This window comes from Fonsecaea multimorphosa, assembly GCF_000836435.1.
Source record: "Fonsecaea multimorphosa CBS 102226 unplaced genomic scaffold supercont1.6, whole genome shotgun sequence".
Classification (NCBI taxonomy): Eukaryota; Fungi; Ascomycota; class Eurotiomycetes; order Chaetothyriales; family Herpotrichiellaceae; genus Fonsecaea; species Fonsecaea multimorphosa.
Genome location: NW_015971640.1, coordinates 791543 through 811702, shown reverse-complemented (window position 1 = coordinate 811702; position 20160 = coordinate 791543). Strand labels below are relative to the sequence as shown.

The 20160-nt window shown below is 52.2% G+C and overlaps 10 protein-coding genes across 10 annotated transcripts; 5 read left to right on the top strand and 5 right to left on the bottom strand.

Annotated features, from left to right (window-relative positions):
* Positions 1-979: 979 nt before the first annotated feature.
* Positions 980-1639, bottom strand: Z520_04038 (uncharacterized protein; the record flags this gene model as incomplete). The annotated part of the gene is made up of 1 exon (XM_016774548.1): positions 980-1639. One exon carries the CDS (start codon positions 1637-1639, stop codon positions 980-982), a length of 660 nt encoding a protein of 219 aa, XP_016634475.1.
* Positions 1640-2032: 393 nt separating this feature from the next.
* On the bottom strand, positions 2033-3268 carry Z520_04037 (uncharacterized protein; the record flags this gene model as incomplete). Its single annotated transcript, XM_016774547.1, has 4 exons — positions 2033-2161; positions 2263-2803; positions 2880-3081; positions 3169-3268. The coding sequence occupies 4 exons, from the start codon at positions 3266-3268 to the stop codon at positions 2033-2035; spliced, it is 972 nt and encodes a 323-aa protein (XP_016634474.1).
* A 798-nt stretch (positions 3269-4066) lies between these two features.
* Positions 4067-5170, bottom strand: Z520_04036 (uncharacterized protein; the record flags this gene model as incomplete). Its single annotated transcript, XM_016774546.1, has 1 exon — positions 4067-5170. One exon carries the CDS (start codon positions 5168-5170, stop codon positions 4067-4069), a length of 1104 nt encoding a protein of 367 aa, XP_016634473.1.
* A 1358-nt stretch (positions 5171-6528) lies between these two features.
* Positions 6529-8805, top strand: Z520_04035 (uncharacterized protein; the record flags this gene model as incomplete). Its single annotated transcript, XM_016774545.1, has 5 exons — positions 6529-6608; positions 6659-6675; positions 6735-6883; positions 6945-8726; positions 8779-8805. 5 exons carry the CDS (start codon positions 6529-6531, stop codon positions 8803-8805), a joined length of 2055 nt encoding a protein of 684 aa, XP_016634472.1.
* Positions 8806-9046: 241 nt separating this feature from the next.
* Positions 9047-10057, bottom strand: Z520_04034 (uncharacterized protein; the record flags this gene model as incomplete). The annotated part of the gene is made up of 1 exon (XM_016774544.1): positions 9047-10057. The coding sequence occupies one exon, from the start codon at positions 10055-10057 to the stop codon at positions 9047-9049; it is 1011 nt and encodes a 336-aa protein (XP_016634471.1).
* Positions 10058-10605: 548 nt separating this feature from the next.
* On the top strand, positions 10606-12207 carry Z520_04033 (uncharacterized protein; the record flags this gene model as incomplete). The annotated part of the gene is made up of 1 exon (XM_016774543.1): positions 10606-12207. The coding sequence occupies one exon, from the start codon at positions 10606-10608 to the stop codon at positions 12205-12207; it is 1602 nt and encodes a 533-aa protein (XP_016634470.1).
* Positions 12208-12542: 335 nt separating this feature from the next.
* Z520_04032 (40S ribosomal protein S6-B) lies at positions 12543-13483 on the top strand (the record flags this gene model as incomplete). Its single annotated transcript, XM_016774542.1, has 4 exons — positions 12543-12686; positions 12760-12816; positions 12898-13157; positions 13222-13483. The coding sequence occupies 4 exons, from the start codon at positions 12543-12545 to the stop codon at positions 13481-13483; spliced, it is 723 nt and encodes a 240-aa protein (XP_016634469.1).
* Positions 13484-14150: 667 nt separating this feature from the next.
* Positions 14151-15456, top strand: Z520_04031 (uncharacterized protein; the record flags this gene model as incomplete). The annotated part of the gene is made up of 3 exons (XM_016774541.1): positions 14151-14311; positions 14404-14495; positions 14594-15456. The coding sequence occupies 3 exons, from the start codon at positions 14151-14153 to the stop codon at positions 15454-15456; spliced, it is 1116 nt and encodes a 371-aa protein (XP_016634468.1).
* Positions 15457-16475: 1019 nt separating this feature from the next.
* Positions 16476-16984, bottom strand: Z520_04030 (uncharacterized protein; the record flags this gene model as incomplete). Its single annotated transcript, XM_016774540.1, has 2 exons — positions 16476-16790; positions 16973-16984. 2 exons carry the CDS (start codon positions 16982-16984, stop codon positions 16476-16478), a joined length of 327 nt encoding a protein of 108 aa, XP_016634467.1.
* Positions 16985-18372: 1388 nt separating this feature from the next.
* Z520_04029 (uncharacterized protein) lies at positions 18373-20130 on the top strand (the record flags this gene model as incomplete). The annotated part of the gene is made up of 4 exons (XM_016774539.1): positions 18373-18757; positions 18857-19158; positions 19222-19343; positions 19401-20130. The coding sequence occupies 4 exons, from the start codon at positions 18373-18375 to the stop codon at positions 20128-20130; spliced, it is 1539 nt and encodes a 512-aa protein (XP_016634466.1).
* Between the last annotated feature and the right edge of the window lie 30 nt (positions 20131-20160).

Sequence of the window (20160 nt, the reverse complement as noted above, 5' to 3'; positions counted from 1 at the left end):
CGGGAATTCTGGCTGAGTTCGTTGGAGACTCCGACAATGGTACGGCGACGAGAAGGTTGGTCCGGAAACGAGCGGCTAGGCGTCTCAGTGACCGAATAGCTGCGGCCTGTTCGATCGGTCACTGTGCGCACAGAAGGGATATTTTGGTAAAGTAGAGGTGAGGCGAAGAATGCCAGATTGACGGATGGCCACGGTGAACGTATGAAGAAGCCTTAAAGTCCTTAGGTAAGAGCAGTCAACGTCAGGTTGGCACCCAGTTGGCGGCAAGGCAAGCGCCCGCAAAGCCCACAAAAAGTCTGAATGGAGCGTTGCCTTAGGTATGCTTTTTGCAGCTCCCGCGTGGGCCTGGCGGAAACAGAAGGCTGCTGACGATGATGACTATCGCCTAGACCTGGCTAGTTAGTGCCTGGAAGGTGGAGGGAAATGATGGCGTGGCGCAGTTGCTGCCCGTGCTCGTATGTAGTGGCTGAGGATGGAGAACAAGGTCCACTGGATATGCGATCGATTTGAATTCCCTGATCTTGCGTAAAAGGTCCGACAAATATTGTTTCTTCTTTCAGGTCAGGTACAAGAGGCGGGAGGAGCAGCAGCAGGAGTCAGCGGGACATGATATGAAATATTACCAACACCACCGCTTCGACGAGGAGGAGAAGGTTCATGTGACAGATAGCGCTCTGGTTTAGTGTGCTTCTCGCTCGTCCCCCTCGTCTTCGTTTGCTGTTCTTGAGCCACTGGCACTCTACAGTACGAGCAATTGGCGGCCGCGTCAAGCTCCCCCGCTTGGCAGCTTGAGCTCCGTGCTCGCCCCAACTCTGTCAGCGATGAACCGACGGACCCGTTGATCGCCCCAGATAATGATAAATAAATGCCTCGCAGCAAATCAACCACCGACTGCGCCTTTCCTTGCGATGCCGCGGCAGAAACAACAGAAAGTGCTGACCGCAATGATCTTTAGCGCTAGCTAGATCAGCTTCGTCCTTCAACGCCGCAGTTCCTCAACACGCATCAATCTCGCATGCTTGATATCCGGTTCCTCCTCCATGTGGCTCCTGATCTGACTGTACTTCTGGAATACTTCCGTGTTGGCAAACTCCAGGTGTTGTTCAATGCTATCCCAGCCACTGAGGAGGACGAACTGCTCCTTTGGTTTCTCGCCTCCGATCGATGGATCATAACCTTTGTCAAGACGCCACCCCCAGATAAGCCTCCCTTGTTCCCCCACGTGTGACTCCAATGCGTGTTTGTTGTTTTCGAATGTAGCCTGAAATCGTTCTTTTTTACCAGCTTGGACGATATATCGGTCAATTGAGAGTACGTCGTGTTTGAGAGGCAGAGATTGTATGCGTTGGTCAATGTCCAGGTGGAACATCCATTCCACCGTGATCTGGTCTTGGAGCAGAGCGAGCAGTTCTTGATTCTGAGGACCAGGGATGAATTGGTGCATGTGAAAGTCGACAGATGGCCACGATCCTAGAATGAAGATGATATTCGGCTCTTCCAGGCAATGGTAATACCAGAACTCAAACCCACTGGCCTTTTCCATGACGTCCTTTGCTTTGGCCAAGTTGGCATGTAGCGATGGAGATGAGGCTTCAGTGCCATCTTGCAGGCGCAGTCGCGCCAGCTCGGTGACTGCCATGATCAAAGGTGAACGGAGCAGTGCTTACACCGCAATATGAGTTGTTCTGATTAAGAGTATTCTTATATGCTTCAAGTTCTGGTTCGGCGGAAGTATTTACATCTGAAGGCCCCAGGCATTCGTCACATGTCTTCTGCCTGTGGTTGTTACCCTCCAACTCCAGTTGCTCAAAATAGCACAACCTTGACTGAATCCCCGATAGACGTGCCATTCATTCTATGGATCTAGACCGTCTGACTTCACTGCACGGCATCTGCTTGTATATGGACTCTTGTTCGCTTTTGCTAGCCCTGTTGCATACCTTGCTATGTACATTATCGTTATCTGTTTCCCTCTGTACATGATCTCACGGGAAAATATCCTTGAACCAGCGCACGTATATGAATCAACACATCAGCTTCCCTGAACTGAGCCTGGCGTACGCTCATAGTAGTGTATGGCACCTTTAGCCGTTGCACAGCTGGTGTTTGGGCTCGTGGCATTGACCGGGATGGAATTGCCGTCTTGAGGACGCCCGACAACCTAGACACGAGCAGTAACCGTTAGCCATGATAACCCAAGCATTACGTTTCCAGGAACCCATCCTGGGGCTGTACAGCCCTTTTCTGGGGTAAGCTACTCACATGCATGTAATACCACACTTCATCAATGACGGTGCGGCCGCTGTCAGTGCTATTTGCCGCAATTCCTTCTGCCGTGGTATTATACTTTGGTCCTGTACACCCGATATACGGGACTGCACCGTACTTCTTCGCCAACTGACCCTGAATGTCACTCAACGAGTAGGTCGTGCTATTGCTGGGAACGATCTTGACCTCGTTCAGCCACTCCCACGTCGGCAATCGCTTGTAATACTTGATAGCCGTCTGGAAGAAATCCAGCACGTCTTCGTGTTCGACGTACTCAGGCCCGTAGCAAGGCAGATCGAAGGTCGAGTAGCACGTGCCGTGTTTGGAGAATTCGTGCCCCCAGAAGTCGTGATTTGGACCACCTTGGTTGATCCAATAAGTGTTCATCCAATCCAGCAAGTCGTACCGTCCGAAGGGCTCGAGAAACGTGCCAATGTTGGGCCCAGTGTAAGGAGGTACAACAGTGCCGTTCGGCAAACCATTCGTGGTATTGGGCGAAGGAGCTGGGTCATATTGACGAGTCAAATCGCAATACCTGAGTTAGAAAACAAGTGATCAGCAACAAGGTTGGCTCTACAAAATGGGCGGCCGCCAGAGCTGGAATCGCTTACTGGGTGAAGTCTCCGGAACAAAAGTCGGGCCAAAGTCCATGGAGCGTCCAAGTGTTGGGTGGTAGCTTTTGGCCTTGAGCTTCGAGTCCAGTGTACGTATCCCAGAACTGTGTGCTGAGCAAAAGACCACCAAAAGTCTCGGTGCAACAGCTGTCGACTTGGTCGGGAGTGGCCTGCGGGGAGCAGGAGAGGACAGCGGGATCTGGAAGATAAATTTCGTGAGATCTTTTATGATTGTGGAAAGACGAGAGCTCGGATATAGTCCCAAAGTAGACGTCCGCTTACTTACCAAGGATGCAAGTGTGGTTCTGATTGCTTTCACCGTAGAGAGAAGCTTGCACTGCGCTCGCCAGAGCCACAACAAACGCAGCAGACTTTATCGAAGCCATTTTTGAATCAAGCCTTTGTCCGACAGATCAAGGAAACAAGAGGCAGTAGTGAAGATGCAACCGCAAGCTCTCGCAAGCTAGACATCCCGAGGGGCAAGACACAATTTATAGATCAGCTTACCTAGGCACATAGCTTGAGCCAGTATGCAGTAGCCCTGACGTCGTTCTCTTGTCTGGACCATGTCGGCAGGATACCTAGCTTCGCAAATCGATCTCGCATCTGCAGACATCCCCCATGCTCTCCACAAAGCGGATAATGTCCGGATGGGGAGCGGGAGCTTTTGACGAGTCGCAGAGCGTGGTTCAAGCACCTGCACATCCATACCGCAGGTCGAGCTTGAAATAGAAATAGGAAAACAGTCCAAAAGCTCTCACCAAAATGCCAATCTGTAGGGTGGCAACGGGACGGATTCGAAGGTACATGGCATACTCGTAAAGCTGTTGGTCGCGTGCAAGATTGATTGGCAGATGGCATAATGAAGGTGGGGAGAGTGGAATGAGGACGACAAAAGGTTACAACCAGCTGCCAGAGTCGTTTAGACGCAAAAGTCTTGGCCTTGGTGGGTGCCTTTCCACTGGTTCGGATGTCGCCGCCCTCGCAGAACAAAATATTGAAAGGGCCAAGACCGAGATTGGGCTTGTATCATCCTCTGAGGAGGTCTGCGAGCAAGGTTGATTTATGGCATTCCAATATGCTGGTACTCGTACGTCCGACAGGAACAGAAGGAGTCAGGGTCTCTCGTCAGAAAGAATTATATATCTAATCTCCGCCCAGGGCAACCAATCACAAGAAGAAAGTCATTCATCCGGGCGATAGTCGGTTTGTCCGAGCATCTCCTGTCCTTTTGGCAAGTCGGGTGCACTCGTCGTGGTTGACTTGGTTGGCTGGACCGGGGCTCGACTAGCTGCAGCATTGAGCCGTTCATCTAACGCCTTGAGGGCCAGAGCGCGCCGTTGTTCGGCCTCTTCCCTTTTGCTCAAGCCTCGTGCTCCGCGTGCGTGTTTGTTGAAGCTCGGGAGGCCTGCCTCCCCTCTCGCAGCGGCTTGTTCATTTCCAGTCGCAATTTCTTCCTCAGAGAAAGGCGTACAGATCTTCAGATTGCACAGCAATATGTAGACCTGGTTACAAAATGCCGCAATTGGCGGTTGGACGGCATCAGGAAAGAACGTCGCAAAGGCAAATGTTTCGCTAGCATCGCCCTTCAAGCCTCGCCTATCTGTTCCTGTTCCAGACAGATCAGGCTGGCGCTTGTAGAACCGCAGATACGTCCAAGTTGTGATCAATCCGTACCAAGCGAGGAAGAGACCAACGTCGGTACCGATGATCAGACCGGACAGGGTGTTTAGTGCAAGGAAGACGGCCGGGAAATGCTTGACGCGCATCTTGATCATGCCCTTGTATATGCTGACGGTATGCTCGGGGACGAGCTGCTTAAAAGCAACCAGGAATGCCGCTTGTGTCGAAATACCACCAGTTATAGGAGTCATGGCTCTTTCAGGATTGCCGGTAATGGCGCCCCAGAGGATATAGGTTGGGACCATCAGCAAGTTGGGTATAATGGATGAAATCAGGATCACATAGACAAAACCCTGAGTTCCCCATGCTCTTTCAAGGTATTTCCCACCAAAGAAAATATTGATGCCGTTGATAAGGAGGGTAAGGATATTTTGTTCGACAAAGGTTGCGCTGAGAAACGTCCAAGGATACCATAGACATTGTGAAGGAACCAGGGCTAGATACGGAACAATAGGCCGTACAGGCGGAGTTGTAGTTGTAGGTTCGCCAACACCGGCATTTTCTGTCGACAATCTCCATCGAGCGATGTTGTAGAGGAAGGACAGGGACACGAGGATCCCAAGCAGGACCCGAGTGACAGGGGGCAAGTTGATGCGGATTGCCATTGCGCTGGGATCGATGGCCTCAATCACATCCCGGCGCTGCTAAAGAAGAGGCGCAGTCGTAACGTCTGGAGCAGAGAGTAGGGTGGTGGGATTGTGAAGCAGTAACACGATGCCAAAAAATCGACTGAACCCGAAGAGACCGGAGAGATTTGGGGCAGCAGACAGCAGGGCCCGGGGAGTCGTCTAGCCGCTTCTGAGCAGCACGCAGGTCATGCTAACTGCAACGGGCATCAACGGGGAGGTGGCTTGAATTTCCCTGGGCGAGGACCACACGAATACTGGATATTCAGGAACAACGCAGGAAGATATTCAGTAGGTACTAGGATGAGATCTGGTGGTGGCCGACAGCTGTCATATCAACTGGTTACGTTTGTCCCTCATGACCGACTACAGGAGATTTTGGGTTCACCCTCTTCACAGTAGCACCGCAGGGCTACGATGGCAGCTGCATCTCTTTGCCGTGGTTGTGGTCACGAGATACACTGGCTGGTGGACGAAGATGATGTGGCGCATCGAGTCACTGAACGTCGATCCACGAGTAAGCTACGAGTTGGTGATTAGTTGCACAAGCAGGGAAGCACTGGAGCTGCAGTTCGGGATTTTTGGGTATAGGGCACCGCTGTAGGGCACAGGCTGCGCACACCTGAAACTCGAACTGCCAGCTGCAGGTGATTGATTGGTTCCAAGCGGGGAGTCCCTGGGGGTTGCAGGTGGCTCGGTGGGTGCCAGGGATGCGGTGCTTGGCTCTTCCGCCGAAACCCACTAACGAGGTGGTGCTACTGGGCCCCAAATGGCTAGATGGGCCTCCCCCCTCCCCCAAACCGCTGCCGCACATCCAGCCTAAGCGGCCTAGCAGCCTAGCACTGAGCAGCCTGTTTTCTCGGTTCTCACAAGTGACAAAGTGACAACCTTGCCATTCCATCCATCGCGAAAACTCCATCTCCATCACCACTTCTTCCCCAGAACCCGGTCAAGACACGTTCCCAAATCGCCTTCGGCCATCTGGGCGCATTCAACTTCTTTTCACCTTCGAGCCTGTACAGTTGTCACGCCCGCAGCCGGTGTCAATCATCTTAATTTGTTTCATTATTTTTGTTGCGCCCTACTTGTACCTACCTAGCTTCCACAGTCCTTTTTCGACCACCAGCAATCCATCGCCATTCTCTTCACAAGCCAACGACATCAGGGACGAGCTGTATCATCTTGCGCATCTTTCATTCCTGCAGTCTCCGTCGTCCCATTGATTTTGCATCTCAATCCCGCGTGCAGGGGACTGCAGTTTGCCGATCCACGCTCCTCCAAACTTGGACACGAAGAAACGACTCAGTGGCGGGCTGCAATTCCAGCGGAATGTCGGCATGGAGACCGACGCTGCATCAACGTTCAGCGCAAAGCCACCTCCACTGACTTCAGACCAACTGAATTATCTTATATGGAGGTGCGCGCGTCTTGTCTTTTCCCTTTGTCAATACTGACGAATTTTCGCAGATATCTTCAGGAATCAGGTAGGGGCCGCGTTCCGGGATCCACCGCTGGCTGCAAAGCACTAAACCCATCCTAATAGGCTACGCCGAGGCTGCTGTCAAGCTTCAACGCGATTGGAATGTGGACGCAGAGAGCCTCCCATTTGCGAAACATGTCAAAGGCCATGCCCTTGTTTCTCTGGTGCAAAAGGGTCTCCGCTATCACCACTTATCGCTCACAATTGATGAGGTATCCCATCTTACCCACTCACCTGAGGGTGGGAATTGTGCACCCGCTAACCCCAATCTAGAATGGCCGGCCTTCGAAGCAGCTCAATCCGTCCATGTTCTTCTTTGGCCCTGAGAGTGAGAAACCGCCACGAGAACTACCCGATGAACCTGTCATTTCAGCACCTTCACCCGATGAGTCCGTCACCGAGCCTCGACGACAGCCTCGTGATGGCATTACAAACGGTCTTCAGGAAGCCTTGGCCGCACAACCCGCGCCTAAACGAGGCCGAAAAACAGCACCCAGTTCGGAACGTAATGGAAGCGTGGCGCGTAAACCTTCAGCATCTGCAAACCGACACGGCCATGCCTCCGCCATGGACGTCGATATGCTGAATGGTCACCTCGTCCCTCTTGCCGACGCCAGATCCCCGTCTGCCACGGACCTTGGAGCCGACGAGAATGGCCCTCTTGTCAATGGCATCAAGACTGATGAGCGGATGGACATTGACGAAGAATCACTAGCCGCAGATCACCACAATCACGAACCGCATGTTGAGCTTGTGCTACCGACCGTTCATACTCTAGCCACGGGGCAAAGCATCGGCATTCAAGTTGCTCCAGCCAAGGTTGCAAACCTTGGCTCGTCCACCACCATCCTTCAATTACCCTCTGGCACTGGGCAGGAGCCATCGAAGCCACTTACCCGTATTGCATGGCGTCCTGGGGACGACAAATTACTGACAGCAATAGGGGATGATTTTTGCGGATTCTGGAATGCTGCCGACCAGGCTCCAGATGCCGTTGCACCACCTCGCTTTCAAGAGCTACTGGAATCGGGAGATGGGAAACTGATAAGTGCGATGGCGTGGGAGCCGAACGGGGAACTGCTTGCAGTCGCAACCTATAGCGACCATTCTGGGCAGATACATTTGTTTGACGGCCAAGAACTCTCCATGCTCGAGGCGTTGCCGGCGTCGCAAAGGGCCATTACCTCTCTCCTGTGGCACCGACAAGGCTCACGTTTACTTGGCGTTGCTCCCTACGACTCCGACACTACAGATCCTTCCCAGAGCGGAGGCTCCTCCATTCTCCTCTGGGATCTGTCCAAATTATCCGGCCTTGCTGAACCTTCAACAGTTCTTGTCCCGGAGATTCTGGTTGATGTAGACGGCGCATTCTTTGACGGCAATGGCATTATCTGCGCTGCCGGACAGAACGCTGTCTACTATTGCCGCGCCTTTACAGACATCGGGGTTGAGCAGAAGTGGACGTCGGATCCCAGTGGGGGCGATCAATGGACCTTTATCAGATGCGCCTGGCACGGAGAACGGGACGCCATGTTAGTTGCAGCATCCGCCGAGACTGGTGCTCTGTGGATGCCGGCCCAGAACATTTTCAAGAGAGGGGCACATGACACGCCTATCACAGGTCTTGAACTTCGACCTCGCTTATCCAGCACGTTCAACCCTTTATGGAAACAAGAGTTTGCCACTTCCTCCATGGACGGGACTATCAAAATCTGGCAGTACGACGGGGAAAGCAATTCCATCAACTCAGTGTGCAAACTCATCATTGGACACGGTTCGCCTATTATGGCATTGTCGTATTCTCCCGATGGCTTCTGCTTGGCAGGGGCCAGCTACGATGCTGCTCGCATCTGGAACGCCGAGCATGGCCACAACCTGATGGCTACTTGGAAGGACGAACAGAATTTATGGAGAGGTTCGCAGCTGAAAGACGATGACATGATGAGTACCGGCGGCATTTCAAGTGTTAATGGCGATACGATTCAAACGAGTTCTGATCACGCATTGATTTGGGATGGCCAGAGCAAAAGCCTCGCTTTTGGCCTTGGGTCCCAGGTAAGCATCGTCCAAATCGCTCACTTTGTCCGTGCTGGACTCACGCGGTCAGGTTGCTCTCATTGATTTCCAACGGTGAAAATCTTGGTCACCTTGATCGGCGTCGGCTGGATTTGAAAAATCGATGTACTACTAATATGTATGACCATCAACATCCAGAGTATTGGACCACATCCAATAGTTGCCGGCGCTATACTGGATAATTGAACACCATGCTCACAGAGATAAAACCTTGATATAAAGGGAGGGACAGATGGATGCAATCAAGACAGGGTTTGTCCAAGGTTGGGCTACAACAATTACTCTTGGACACTTATTAATCATGCTCCAGCTGTCTGGAATTCACCCCATTCATTATCGCTGTCTTCTCGGACAGTCCTGGAGTCCTTGGCAGGAACGAATCTAGCGGCGGTGTGCGACGATCTCAACTCCTCCTCCACATCGCGGAAACCTCTAAGCCACGCAGTGACACCCTCCTGTAAGAGCCTTGCATCGGCCGCGCCATCGAGACCATGATATCCTCGGCCGTCAACTGGTTCCTCCACATAGTAGCGTCCACGAAATCTGCCTCGGCCTCTGGTGACAATTTTCCGGGAATGAGAAGTTCGGTCTGATGTTGGAGAACCATTAATCCATCCTTCCAAACCGGACACCGCGCTCGACATGGCCTTGACCGCGGTCTCCTTCTTGGCAGATTCGGATTGGATCTCGCTCAGCTGGACGTTGAGATTCTCATTCTGTTGTATCAGGTTGCGATTCTGCTTCTTGAGGATGACTATCTCTTCGGCGAACTCTCGCACGCGCCGTTCTTGTTGGATACACCGCTGCGCGATCGCCTCGAGCTTTTCAGTTGCCAATTGGTGCAGATGACGTTGTTCTTGCTGCCTCATGCGCATGGATTCCACCGTGGAAGACAGGTGCATGCGGATAAGCTCGAGATCGGACTGTGAGGCACCGGACGTGTGCGGCAGAAGTGAAGGCGCGGATGGGCTTTGTGGTGTCGTTTCGGAATCGCTTTCTTCATCCTCCAATACAGCCTCGATCTCGTCCATGGCCTTTTCAATCTTCCGTCTCTTCTCGCCTCGAATCTGTCCATCCTGCTCGCAGGCCCAAATTTCAGAGACTAAGCCATTGAGGCGATCCGCAATCGCGTGTTCATCATGCGTTTCGTCAGGGTGCGAAGGGCTTGACTCTTTCTCAAGGGGAGCTGGTGACCGGGTTCTCATACTGATGGCGGAATCGGTGAAAAGAGAGTTGTTGGTCCAGGCTGAACTGGGCCGGGTTGGAGATGCAGTGGCGGCGCCGTCAGACTGATTGTCGGCCCGGGACATAATTGTGCGACTCTAGAGATGAGGTTTGCTCAAGTGACATATGCGACTGTGTGAATAGACCTCCGAGTGCGATTAGAATGATTCTTCTGGTCTTGTTAAGAGTTCAGAGAATGAGCGCAGCCTGCCAGTTGGGAATATCGATCGACAGGGCAGACGAGGAAATGCGCATGTGCCGCTCTAGCTCGTGGCTGGTGGCCGAGTGGCTGGTAGATCACAAGTGATTGGCCATGGAATGTGGAGGGGAGCCCCGGCTTCACTACGCCGAGGATGTGCCGAATCCATCCTTTTCTCCAAAACCAAAAGACAGCGGTGACTCTCACTCCAGTCCCGCGTATATTCCATGCTCCCCTTGCTTACCGAAACTCCATCCTACCCGAGTCCAGTTATGTGAACTCTACCTTGTCACAATCTGTGGTTTTGAAGGACTAACGGCTTTGGACCGATATGCTCCGTTGTTCGAGTGACACATCATAATATCCAACTGCCCTGGTGTTTTCCTCCATGGTACGGAGTCTTTCTTGCTTAGACGACTGATTCCACTATGCTTCATGACTCACATAAACCAGGCAAAAGTGCAGCCTTCTTTTGAGGAGGTCTCCTCTATCCTCTCCAAATCGAGAACGTCCAAATTCCCTCCCAATCTCGTTCCGCTATGCGCTCAAATCCCCGCCGACCTTTTCACGCCTACACAAGCATATTTAAAAGTATCAGAGGGTTCAAAACTCTCGTTCCTGTACGAAAGTGCAGCAACCACCGGGACGATCGGGCGGTATAGTTTTGTCGGAGCGAATCCTCTCAAAGTCATTAAAACAGGCCCAGGCCACGGACCAGAAGAAGATCCCCTACCACAGCTCGAGCAGGAGCTTGCACAGTACAGAGTCGCGACTGTGCCCTCACTTCGACTTCCGCCTCTGACTGGAGGAGTTATTGGATATGTTGGCTATGACTGTGTCCGATACTTCGAGCCCAAGACGGCTCGGCCGATGAAGGACGTCCTGAAGCTGCCCGAGAGCTTCTTCATGCTCTATGATACAATTGTGGCCTTTGATCACTTCTTCAACGTGTGCAAGGTCATTACATACTTGCAGGTACCGTCATCAAATTCCACCTCTGATTTGCAGACGGCGTATGAAAAAGCATGCCAAACCTTGCAGAGAACCATTTCCCTCCTGCAGGCGGAACACATACCCCTGCCATATCAGCCGCCCATAGCCTTGAATCAACCTTCGAAATCGAATTTTGGCAAGACAGGGTATGAGGCCCATGTTACACGGCTTAAGAAGCATGTGTGCAAAGGAGATATCATTCAGGCCGTGCCTTCACATCGGATATCGCGGCCTACGACGCTCCATCCATTCAATATCTATCGGCATTTACGAACAGTCAACCCATCGCCGTACCTGTTCTACATCGACTGCGAGGACTTCAGCATTGTTGGTGCATCGCCAGAACTTCTAGTAAAAGAAGAAGCTGGTCGGATCATAACCCACCCCATCGCCGGCACCGTCAAGCGAGGTCAATCGCCGGAAGAAGACGAGCGGTTGGCCGAGGAGCTGAGCAACAGCCTCAAAGACCGTGCTGAGCATGTCATGCTGGTCGATCTGGCCCGTAACGACATCAACCGCGTCTGTGACCCTTTATCGACTCGCGTCGACCGGCTCATGGTCGTCGAGCGCTTCAGTCATGTCCAGCATCTGGTCAGCCAAGTCTCAGGCGTACTCAGAGAGGGCGAGAATCGCTTTACTGCTTTTCGAAGTATTTTCCCTGCGGGCACGGTCTCGGGTGCGCCCAAGGTAAAGGCTATGGAACTCATTGCAGAATTAGAGCAAGAGAAACGAGGTGTCTATGCCGGTGCGGTAGGCTATTTTGGCTTCTCCCGCGTGTCACCCGATGGATCCAAGATTGAAGATGAGGGGGCGATGGATACTTGCATCGCGCTACGCACGATGGTGGTGAAAGACGGGGTTGCATACTTGCAGGCCGGCGGAGGCATTGTCTTTGATAGTGTCGAAGAGGATGAGTGGATCGAGACGATGAACAAGCTAGGAGCGAACATTAGGACCATTGAAGAAGCAGAGAAAAGGTATTTGGAGCTCGAAAAGGTGCGGAATGGGAACGGGACTGGGCAGCCAAATGGTGTCGCTATATAGGCCAAGTAAGAGGTACTCTGTATAAATCTAAACTGCAAGGTACCACACCGACCACGATAATTTCTATTTGCAGCAAGAAAGTGGGCCAGCACGCGAGGCTGAGATTCAAGTTGTGCGTGTGAATTTGTTTTGTAGCGAGCTAAACCAATAATGGTCTAGCCTATCAAGGCTTGGCAAGAAATCGCACAGAGGAAATTATCCTGCGTTGATTGAACTTGCACTCGGTAGCGTCTACAGCCAACACTTCTGTCTTAACCTTTGACAATTTTCAACCGCTGGTACCTGTCAAGGCTCTCCTCAGTCTTGACAGTCCTGATCAGCATATCGCCGACAAGATGAAGTTGAACATTTCGTACCCGGCCAATGGGTCGCAGAAACTGATCGAAGTCGAAGATGAGCGCAAGCTGCGCGTCTTCATGGAGAAGCGCATGGGCAACGAGGTCCCAGGTGACAGTCTGGGAGACGAATGGAAGGGCTATGTACGATCATCTTGTCTCACTTTTTCCTCGCACGCCCGGATGAAAGGGTGCTGACAGATTTTGTGCGAAACAGATCTTCCGCATTACTGGTGGTAATGACAAGCAAGGCTTTCCCATGAAGCAGGGTGTCGTACGTGCTGCCATCCCTTAGCTTGGTGAAAGCGCCAGCGAATCTAGACGAAGAATCCTCGCTGAGACTTGTTCATAACAGATGCTCCCTACTCGTGTCAAACTCCTCCTCGCCGACGGCCACTCCTGCTACCGACCTCGACGAACCGGTGAACGCAAGCGCAAGTCTGTTCGTGGCTGCATTGTTGGTCAAGATCTTGCCGTCCTGGCTCTTTCCATCGTCAAGCAGGGCGATGGCGAGATTCCTGGCCTCACCGATGTGGTCAACCCCAAGCGCCTGGGTCCCAAGCGAGCCACCAAGATCCGGAGGTTCTTTGGCTTGAGCAAGCAAGATGATGTCAGGTATGTGCCTTGATACAACTTATTCGGCATTTGCACCGCCAGTTGCCAACGCTATTGTTTACAGGAAATTCGTCATCCGCCGCGAAGTCGTCCCCAAGAAAGAAGGCGCAAAGCCGTACACCAAAGCCCCCAAGATCCAGAGACTTGTCACTCCCCAACGCATGCAACACAAGAGACACCGTATTGCCCTCAAGAGAAGACGCGCCGAGGCCGCCAAAGACGCTGCGAACGAGTATGCCCAGTTGTTGGCTAAGCGTGTGCATGAGGAACGTGAGAAACGAACCGAGTTGAGGAAGAGACGTGCCTCCTCCATGAGAAAGGAGTAGATTCGCCAAATGTTCCAGCAAGATACCGTTTCCACCATAGCTTTATGCATGCTCCATCGCCTAATCCATGGACATTTGAATGTTGTCACCTGAGCTTATTGGAGACAAGTTCTCATGTGACGGAGCTGAGGTGTCAAAAGGCATAGAATGCCACTCAGCGGCTGAAGTCCACGGAGCTGAACTTGGGAAGGGGCATGGGAAACAAGGAAAGGGAGTGCAGAACGCGGACTGTGGTATGGTGTCACTGATATTCATGGGGAATCAATAGTCGAAGCCCTGTGTCGCAAGCGGCAAGGGAGACATAGATCAAGTGAAGAGGGCCGACTTCCAAGTGGTTGCCAAAAGAAAAGATTCCACACGATCTGTCACTTTTGCGCCAGTACTACTCTGCATTCCCTCCACCCGCATCGTGTTTCTTTTTCATGGCACCTCACTTTTTCGTGGAGACCCATGTATGTACTGCTTATCTCGAGTCTCGTCCTCTGGTAACTCGATCGAAACTTTGCACTCGAGAGTGGCAGACCAGTGACAACGCTGCAAATTGTACCACCCCAAGTGGCCCGCCAACCAGAGAATTGCTGGCTCGCGCGGCGCCTCGCCTGAGTCAGTCTCGCGGGGCATCTGTGTCCCGTGAAATTTTTCGGGATCAGCTTAACTTTTTCAACCCATGCCAGACTTAAACATTCCTCCTGCACTTGCTGCCGCCCTCCAGAATGCCTCTTCGGTGATCGCATCTCCTCAAAACTTCTCTGAAGCCATGGCGTCAAATTCGATCAAGCTCTTGACTGGGAACAGTCACCCGGAGCTGGCGCATGCCGTTGCCAAAAGGTATTCACTGCCCTGCACGACCTTTTCCATGCCTGGTCGAGTTCATTTCCGTGAAGAAGTTGGAAGCTGACTCCTGGTCGCCATGTCCTCAGGCTAGGTATCGAGCTCGTCAAGATCATGGTATTGCAATACTCGAACCAAGAGACCAGTGTCACGATCGGCGAATCTGTCCGAGACGAAGATGGTATAACATCCCTTACTGCGCGACAGTAGTTCCTTGAATCGTGCCCTGCTATCTGTCACTCGGGTTTGTCTGCAGAAGCCTAATATCTGGTGAAACAGTCTTCATTCTTCAATCTACCCGCCCGAACGACATCAACGATGGCCTCATGGAACTTCTTATCATCTGCAACGCCTGCAAGACTGCCTCCGCCCGTCGAGTCACTGCGATCCTGCCGAACTTCCCCTATGCTAGACAAGACAAAAAGGACAAGTCTCGAGCTCCCATCACGGCAAAGCTCATGGCAAACATGCTCCAAACAGCGGGTTGCAACCATGTGATTACGATGGACTTACACGCTTCACAAATCCAAGGCTTCTTCAACGTCCCCGTCGATAATCTCTACGCCGAGCCCAATAGTGTGAAATGGATTCGAGAGAATCTCATGCACGCGAGCGAGAGCGGCGTGGAAATGAATGGACCACGGCAGGAGTGCGTCATTGTCAGCCCCGACGCCGGCGGAGCGAAGAGAGCTACTTCCATGGCTGACAAACTGGATTTGCCCTTCGCTCTGATCCACAAAGAACGATCTCGACCGAATGAAGTTTCACGCATGACTCTGGTCGGCACGGTGAAAGACAAAGTCGCCATCGTGGTGGACGATATGGCAGATACTTGTGGCACTCTGGCAAAGGCCGCCGATACGCTGATTAAACATGGTGCCAAGGATGTGGTCGCGCTGGTCACTCATGGAATCTTGTCAGGAAAAGCCGTTGAGACTTTGAAGAATTCAGCGCTGAGTCGCCTGGTCATGACGAATACTGTCCCGGTCAGTGAGGACAAGATCGAGGCTCTCAGGGTTCCCGAGGGCCAAAAGGGATGCAGGCTGGAGTTTATTGACATTGCCCCTGTCCTGGCGGAGGCCATAAGGCGGACGCACAATGGTGAGAGCGTGAGTTATTTGTTCAACAACCCGGTGTCATAGCCTGCAGGCCACAAGTCGCACATGGGATGGCCACCGCACCAGTCGTGGCATGGATGGATCGAAGCGTTCCTGTTTCTCTTCCACTGCTGCTGAATTGAAATGCCGGTGGGGATGAAATGTTGCACGAAGCTCTACACATCAAGGCTGCCACCTTCTCGAAGATGTTGATACCCAGATGAACTACCTACTTTCGCTAGGTTTGGGAAGCCAGTCCCTTCCTTTGCATCACTACGGATACAGAAAGTTCAAAATTGGCACTTGAATGGGCTTGCCGGAAGCGTCTGTTCAAAGCATTCAAATTCAGATTTGTACCTGCTTGGGGTAATTTGAGAAAGAAACCATGAGGGACTGTTGTCCCTTCTCGACCTCGAGATTGCGTCCTTCGCTTCAGACAGTGCCCTTTCGGCCGAGTCACTCCCTTCTGGTTCGAGTAACGGTCAAACCACCGCCATGCACAACTTATAACGGGGTTGGCATTGTATACAAGGGCTGTCACAAACGAATGAGATGGAGCTAATTGAAGAGAGGTCGAATACGAGAAGTAATTGGGTGTAGAAAATACAGATGCGACGAGTCTGAGGATAGTTCTCCTACATGGTCAAGGTAGTTGACTACCATTGTGCCGTTGTTGGCATCTACTGATTAAGGGTAAAAATTCATTACACACGCCGAATGCCAGCTAGAGACATGTCAATAGGTTCGAGATGGTATGGGTTTTACTCCAGCGATGTGTAGCTGTCAGAGGGAGAGAGAAGAACAACCCATAAAAAGGAAGGTGTGCACTCGTGGTATAGAAACGAAGGAACGAGATGAATTCGACGAGGTCGATTAGCCATAAGCTATGCTGAACGAATAGAATAAGATATGGTCAGGAGCGAACTGTTCAAGCATTTGTTATCTGAACGCTCAACCGAACTAGTCTGTGTGAAAGGAAACCACTTGCAAGTTACGTCTGCACATTCTGCATGTGTCGGAAACGATCCGTATTCTGAGTTGCAAAGGTTCTGCAACAATCTCCCTTAAGTACGCCGATGCTCAGCCTTGCCGTACGTGTACCCTAGTACACCCCTCCCTTTCTCCTCTGCTCGGGCGACCATGATAGGAAAACAAGGTTGCGTCCATTCATCTTCAAGTGCCTTGTCCTCGTTGTTGATATCAGGAGTGTTTTCCTTGCCAGCTTCATCCTCGTGGCCGTGCAATACTGTGTTGACATCTCCGTCTTCCCATTCGTCAGGAGCCAATTCGAGATCCAGAATGACTTGTTCTTGATTGACAAAGTAGTAGGACTTGCTGCCATAATGGCTACGTTCCGTTTCCTTGACGAAGTCGAACAGCTGCAGATGGTGTCAACACATCGCCGGCGCCACTCGTTGATATAGATTACGCCATTCCGTGGCTCTTCCAAGCCTTCCGCCCTTCAATCGCAATTTTCACTTGCTTTGCAATCCGCCGACCACCTCGTCTTCGTGCTACAAGTCAACGGCGATCTTCACCGTGTCGCCTGGTACGCCCATACGCGCCGAGACATATTGACCACAGTAAGCCACCACTTCTTGAACGCCGCCTCTTGCAGGAAAAGACCACGCGTGGTTCGGGCAGCTCGTGAGGCTTTCGGGTTGAACTCGGTGGTCGTCGGCACCCTAAATCACTGGTCTCTGACGGGCGAGGTGGCGTATATATAATATAATTAAACTCGAAGTACCGAGTACCTTGTCCTTGTACCCCATCGCAAGGAAAAGGAAAGGCTGAAGTTCCTTGTATGCTCAACTGAGGGTAGATCCCTGGTTTCTCGTCCTTCGGACACGGCAAGGCTTGCGATGGGCTATTTGCCGTGTGGAGTTGGAGCGCAAACTGTTGGATGCGATCTGCGTGTCGACCCGGCAATGAAGGGATAGGAATGAGAGGATTCAGGGGCATTGCGCCTTCCACGATCCCTTATGATACCATTCCTTGATGAGGGGCCAATGCAACCTGCCCGTCTAGCCCAGCTTGGCTGTTGACGGTAGGAGGTTCAGGTACCAATTGCTCCTCATGTCGACAGATCTGCAAACCGCTCAGCGGGTGTCAGAGGATGAGGCATGTTGAGACGCTCGGAGCTCCTTTTTCTTGGCCTTTGCTCATATAGTGTGTTCACTGTTCAGCAGACATGGAAAGGAGCTTTTTGAGGGTGTGGATTGATCACCGAACCTTGAGCCTTGTGTGAGTGGAGTCCAGAGACAAAGACTGGAAGCTGTTGACAAGAAAGTATCAGAGAAACCGGAGTGACCTTTTATAATGAAGAAATAACGCGAGAGAGACCGCGGAAGACATCCCGCGATGAGCACAGTCAAACAAAGTCAAAAGTGAAGTGTCGGCCAGCAAACACGCGTGATTGTATTGTCAGTTGATCTTAGCTTCACGTCAATACGACGGACACCTGGCTTACATCCCAAGGCAAGCCACGACTATTACCGCAGATGCTCTCTCGTGGTCGTCCTCTTCGAACATTTACATCGGCCTTTGACCTAGCACATTAGCTGTGCTGCAGCGCAGGAGAGGCGACCGTGGCGACGGGCATGTAAGGTTGTGATAATCGAATTGATATACTAACCAAGACAGATTAAGGCCTGAGAGAGTGCATACAAAGTGCATACCTACACGTCGAAGGTCATATACTCCACTTGGACAACAGCTATATTGGGCTAGTGGATTCACGAACCCGCCTAGCCTCTCCAGGTAATTAAAGGCCCGTCAACAGCGGAGAAATACCGAATACGAGTATGATGCGGCCATCTTTTCAGACCACCCCCCTTTCCGCCATGCTGACAAGATCTCGCCTTCTCTCCCATGGCTCCGCACATGAGGCTGGTTGGGGGCAGAATCCCAGCATTCAAGACCAAAGCAGGCTGAGAGGTCAAGACAAGGGTGGCCCCCGTCATGTTCATCTCCTACAGTAACCTGGAAGATATGCGCGATGCCCGCAAGCGCTCGCAGATCAACGCATACGTGAACCGAGGTCGGAAGGTCAATAAGGTCAAATCCTCGGCGCAGCGACATTCACGCCCACCGCTTGAATGGCAGGCGCGCCGCACCGCTCGAACCTCGCCTCCCGTTGAAGTCGAGCCCGAGTCGTTGGCACAGGCGAAGGACGTCGCCGACGTTCAAGACCCAAGGCATACCGAGGATAGCACATCCGCCTCACAGAAAAGGCGGCGTCTACCGAAGTTGCCGCTCCAATATGGGCCTGGTGGCCTTCGTCGAGATCCTTTCGCATCCTTCCCCATCGCTCAGTCCGGCCAAGTTGAGTGGGCGGTCGATTTCTGTAAGTGCCATGGATCCGACCATGTATTATCCACCAGCGCAGACACATCCTTCATTCTTTTACCCATTGCCGTAGTGCTAACAACCACTCAACAACTAGTCCTCCAAGACTACGCTACCATGAATGAATCAATCTATTCGGACGAGTCTGGAAGAAACTGGCTCACCGGCACGCTTTTCCCGTTGGCATTGCAATCCGACATGCTCTTTGCGGCAGTCATCCTTTCCATGGCCAGATATTCCCATGTTGCGGGTTCCAATGCCCTCGTGCCGGGCGGCGTGCACTTTCTCCATCTCCGTTCCAGTGTCCTTGGGCGGCTCCATTGGACACTTTCTCAGGACAAGGAAATCTCGACTTCGGACACAACCATCAACACACTGATATGTTTGATCGCTGCCGACGTCTGTTGACTCCTTTCCTTGCTTGAGGTAATAGGGAGAGCCTGGAGCTGACCACAATTCCAGTTCTTTGCCGGTCACGATGATCATGCAGCAACCCACCTCAGAGGTCTTCAGATGCTCGTTGCGCTCCGTGGCGGACTTGAGCATGGCAACTTTGATCGCCAGACCAAATACAACCTCTCAGGGTATATCCCTAGCCGCCTATTAGCGTTGTTGCGAAAGTGCTGATGATTTTTCTCCAGGACTCATGCGATATGCTCCTTTGCCGAGCAACGTCTGCAAAAGGCGTCGGCACCAGTCGTCAAGTCAGAACCCGAACTTAGCTATCCTGTGCATCCATTCTCGCAACAGTTATGCACGGAAATCGCAACTCTGCCCCGAGGAATCAGCGACATCGCACTTGACGGACGGATCTCCACACAGATCATCAAAATACTATGTCGCCTCACTTACTTGGCGAAAGGCACCGTCTTGCCGAGCGACAGCGCCACGACTGATGAATTCTTCAGCGTGTCAAACAATTTTGTGACTTTCATAGCGCGAGCAAACATCACTTCTCTGGAGCGGAGTCTATGTATCTTTTGCTGGCTCTTCTTGTTAAGGAAGCAACCCAATCGGAACCGGAGCCAGACAGGTTTCGGACAATTCCTGGTCGACATGCGGCGCCGGATAAGGAAGATGGCCAAGTCCTTCATGTCGCTCGAAGGTGCAGACCCCGACTACGCTACGTGGGGAGTCGCAATTCTTGTAGTCGACAACACCCCCGAACGGACCGGCCTGACCGAAGCTGAACGCTCTGAAGTCTTCGAGGAGCTCGTCTGCCGGCACCCTGTGGCAAGGAGATGGAAGGAGACGGTCAATAGCCTGCAAAAGTTCTTCTTCCTTGATGCATGGGTGGAAGAGTATCGTGGCTGGTGGGACAAGGAGATGGGGAGATGCAGAAAGCGATTTCAACAGCCGGAATACAGCTGATACCGTGGTCTATCTTGGACTAGCATACTT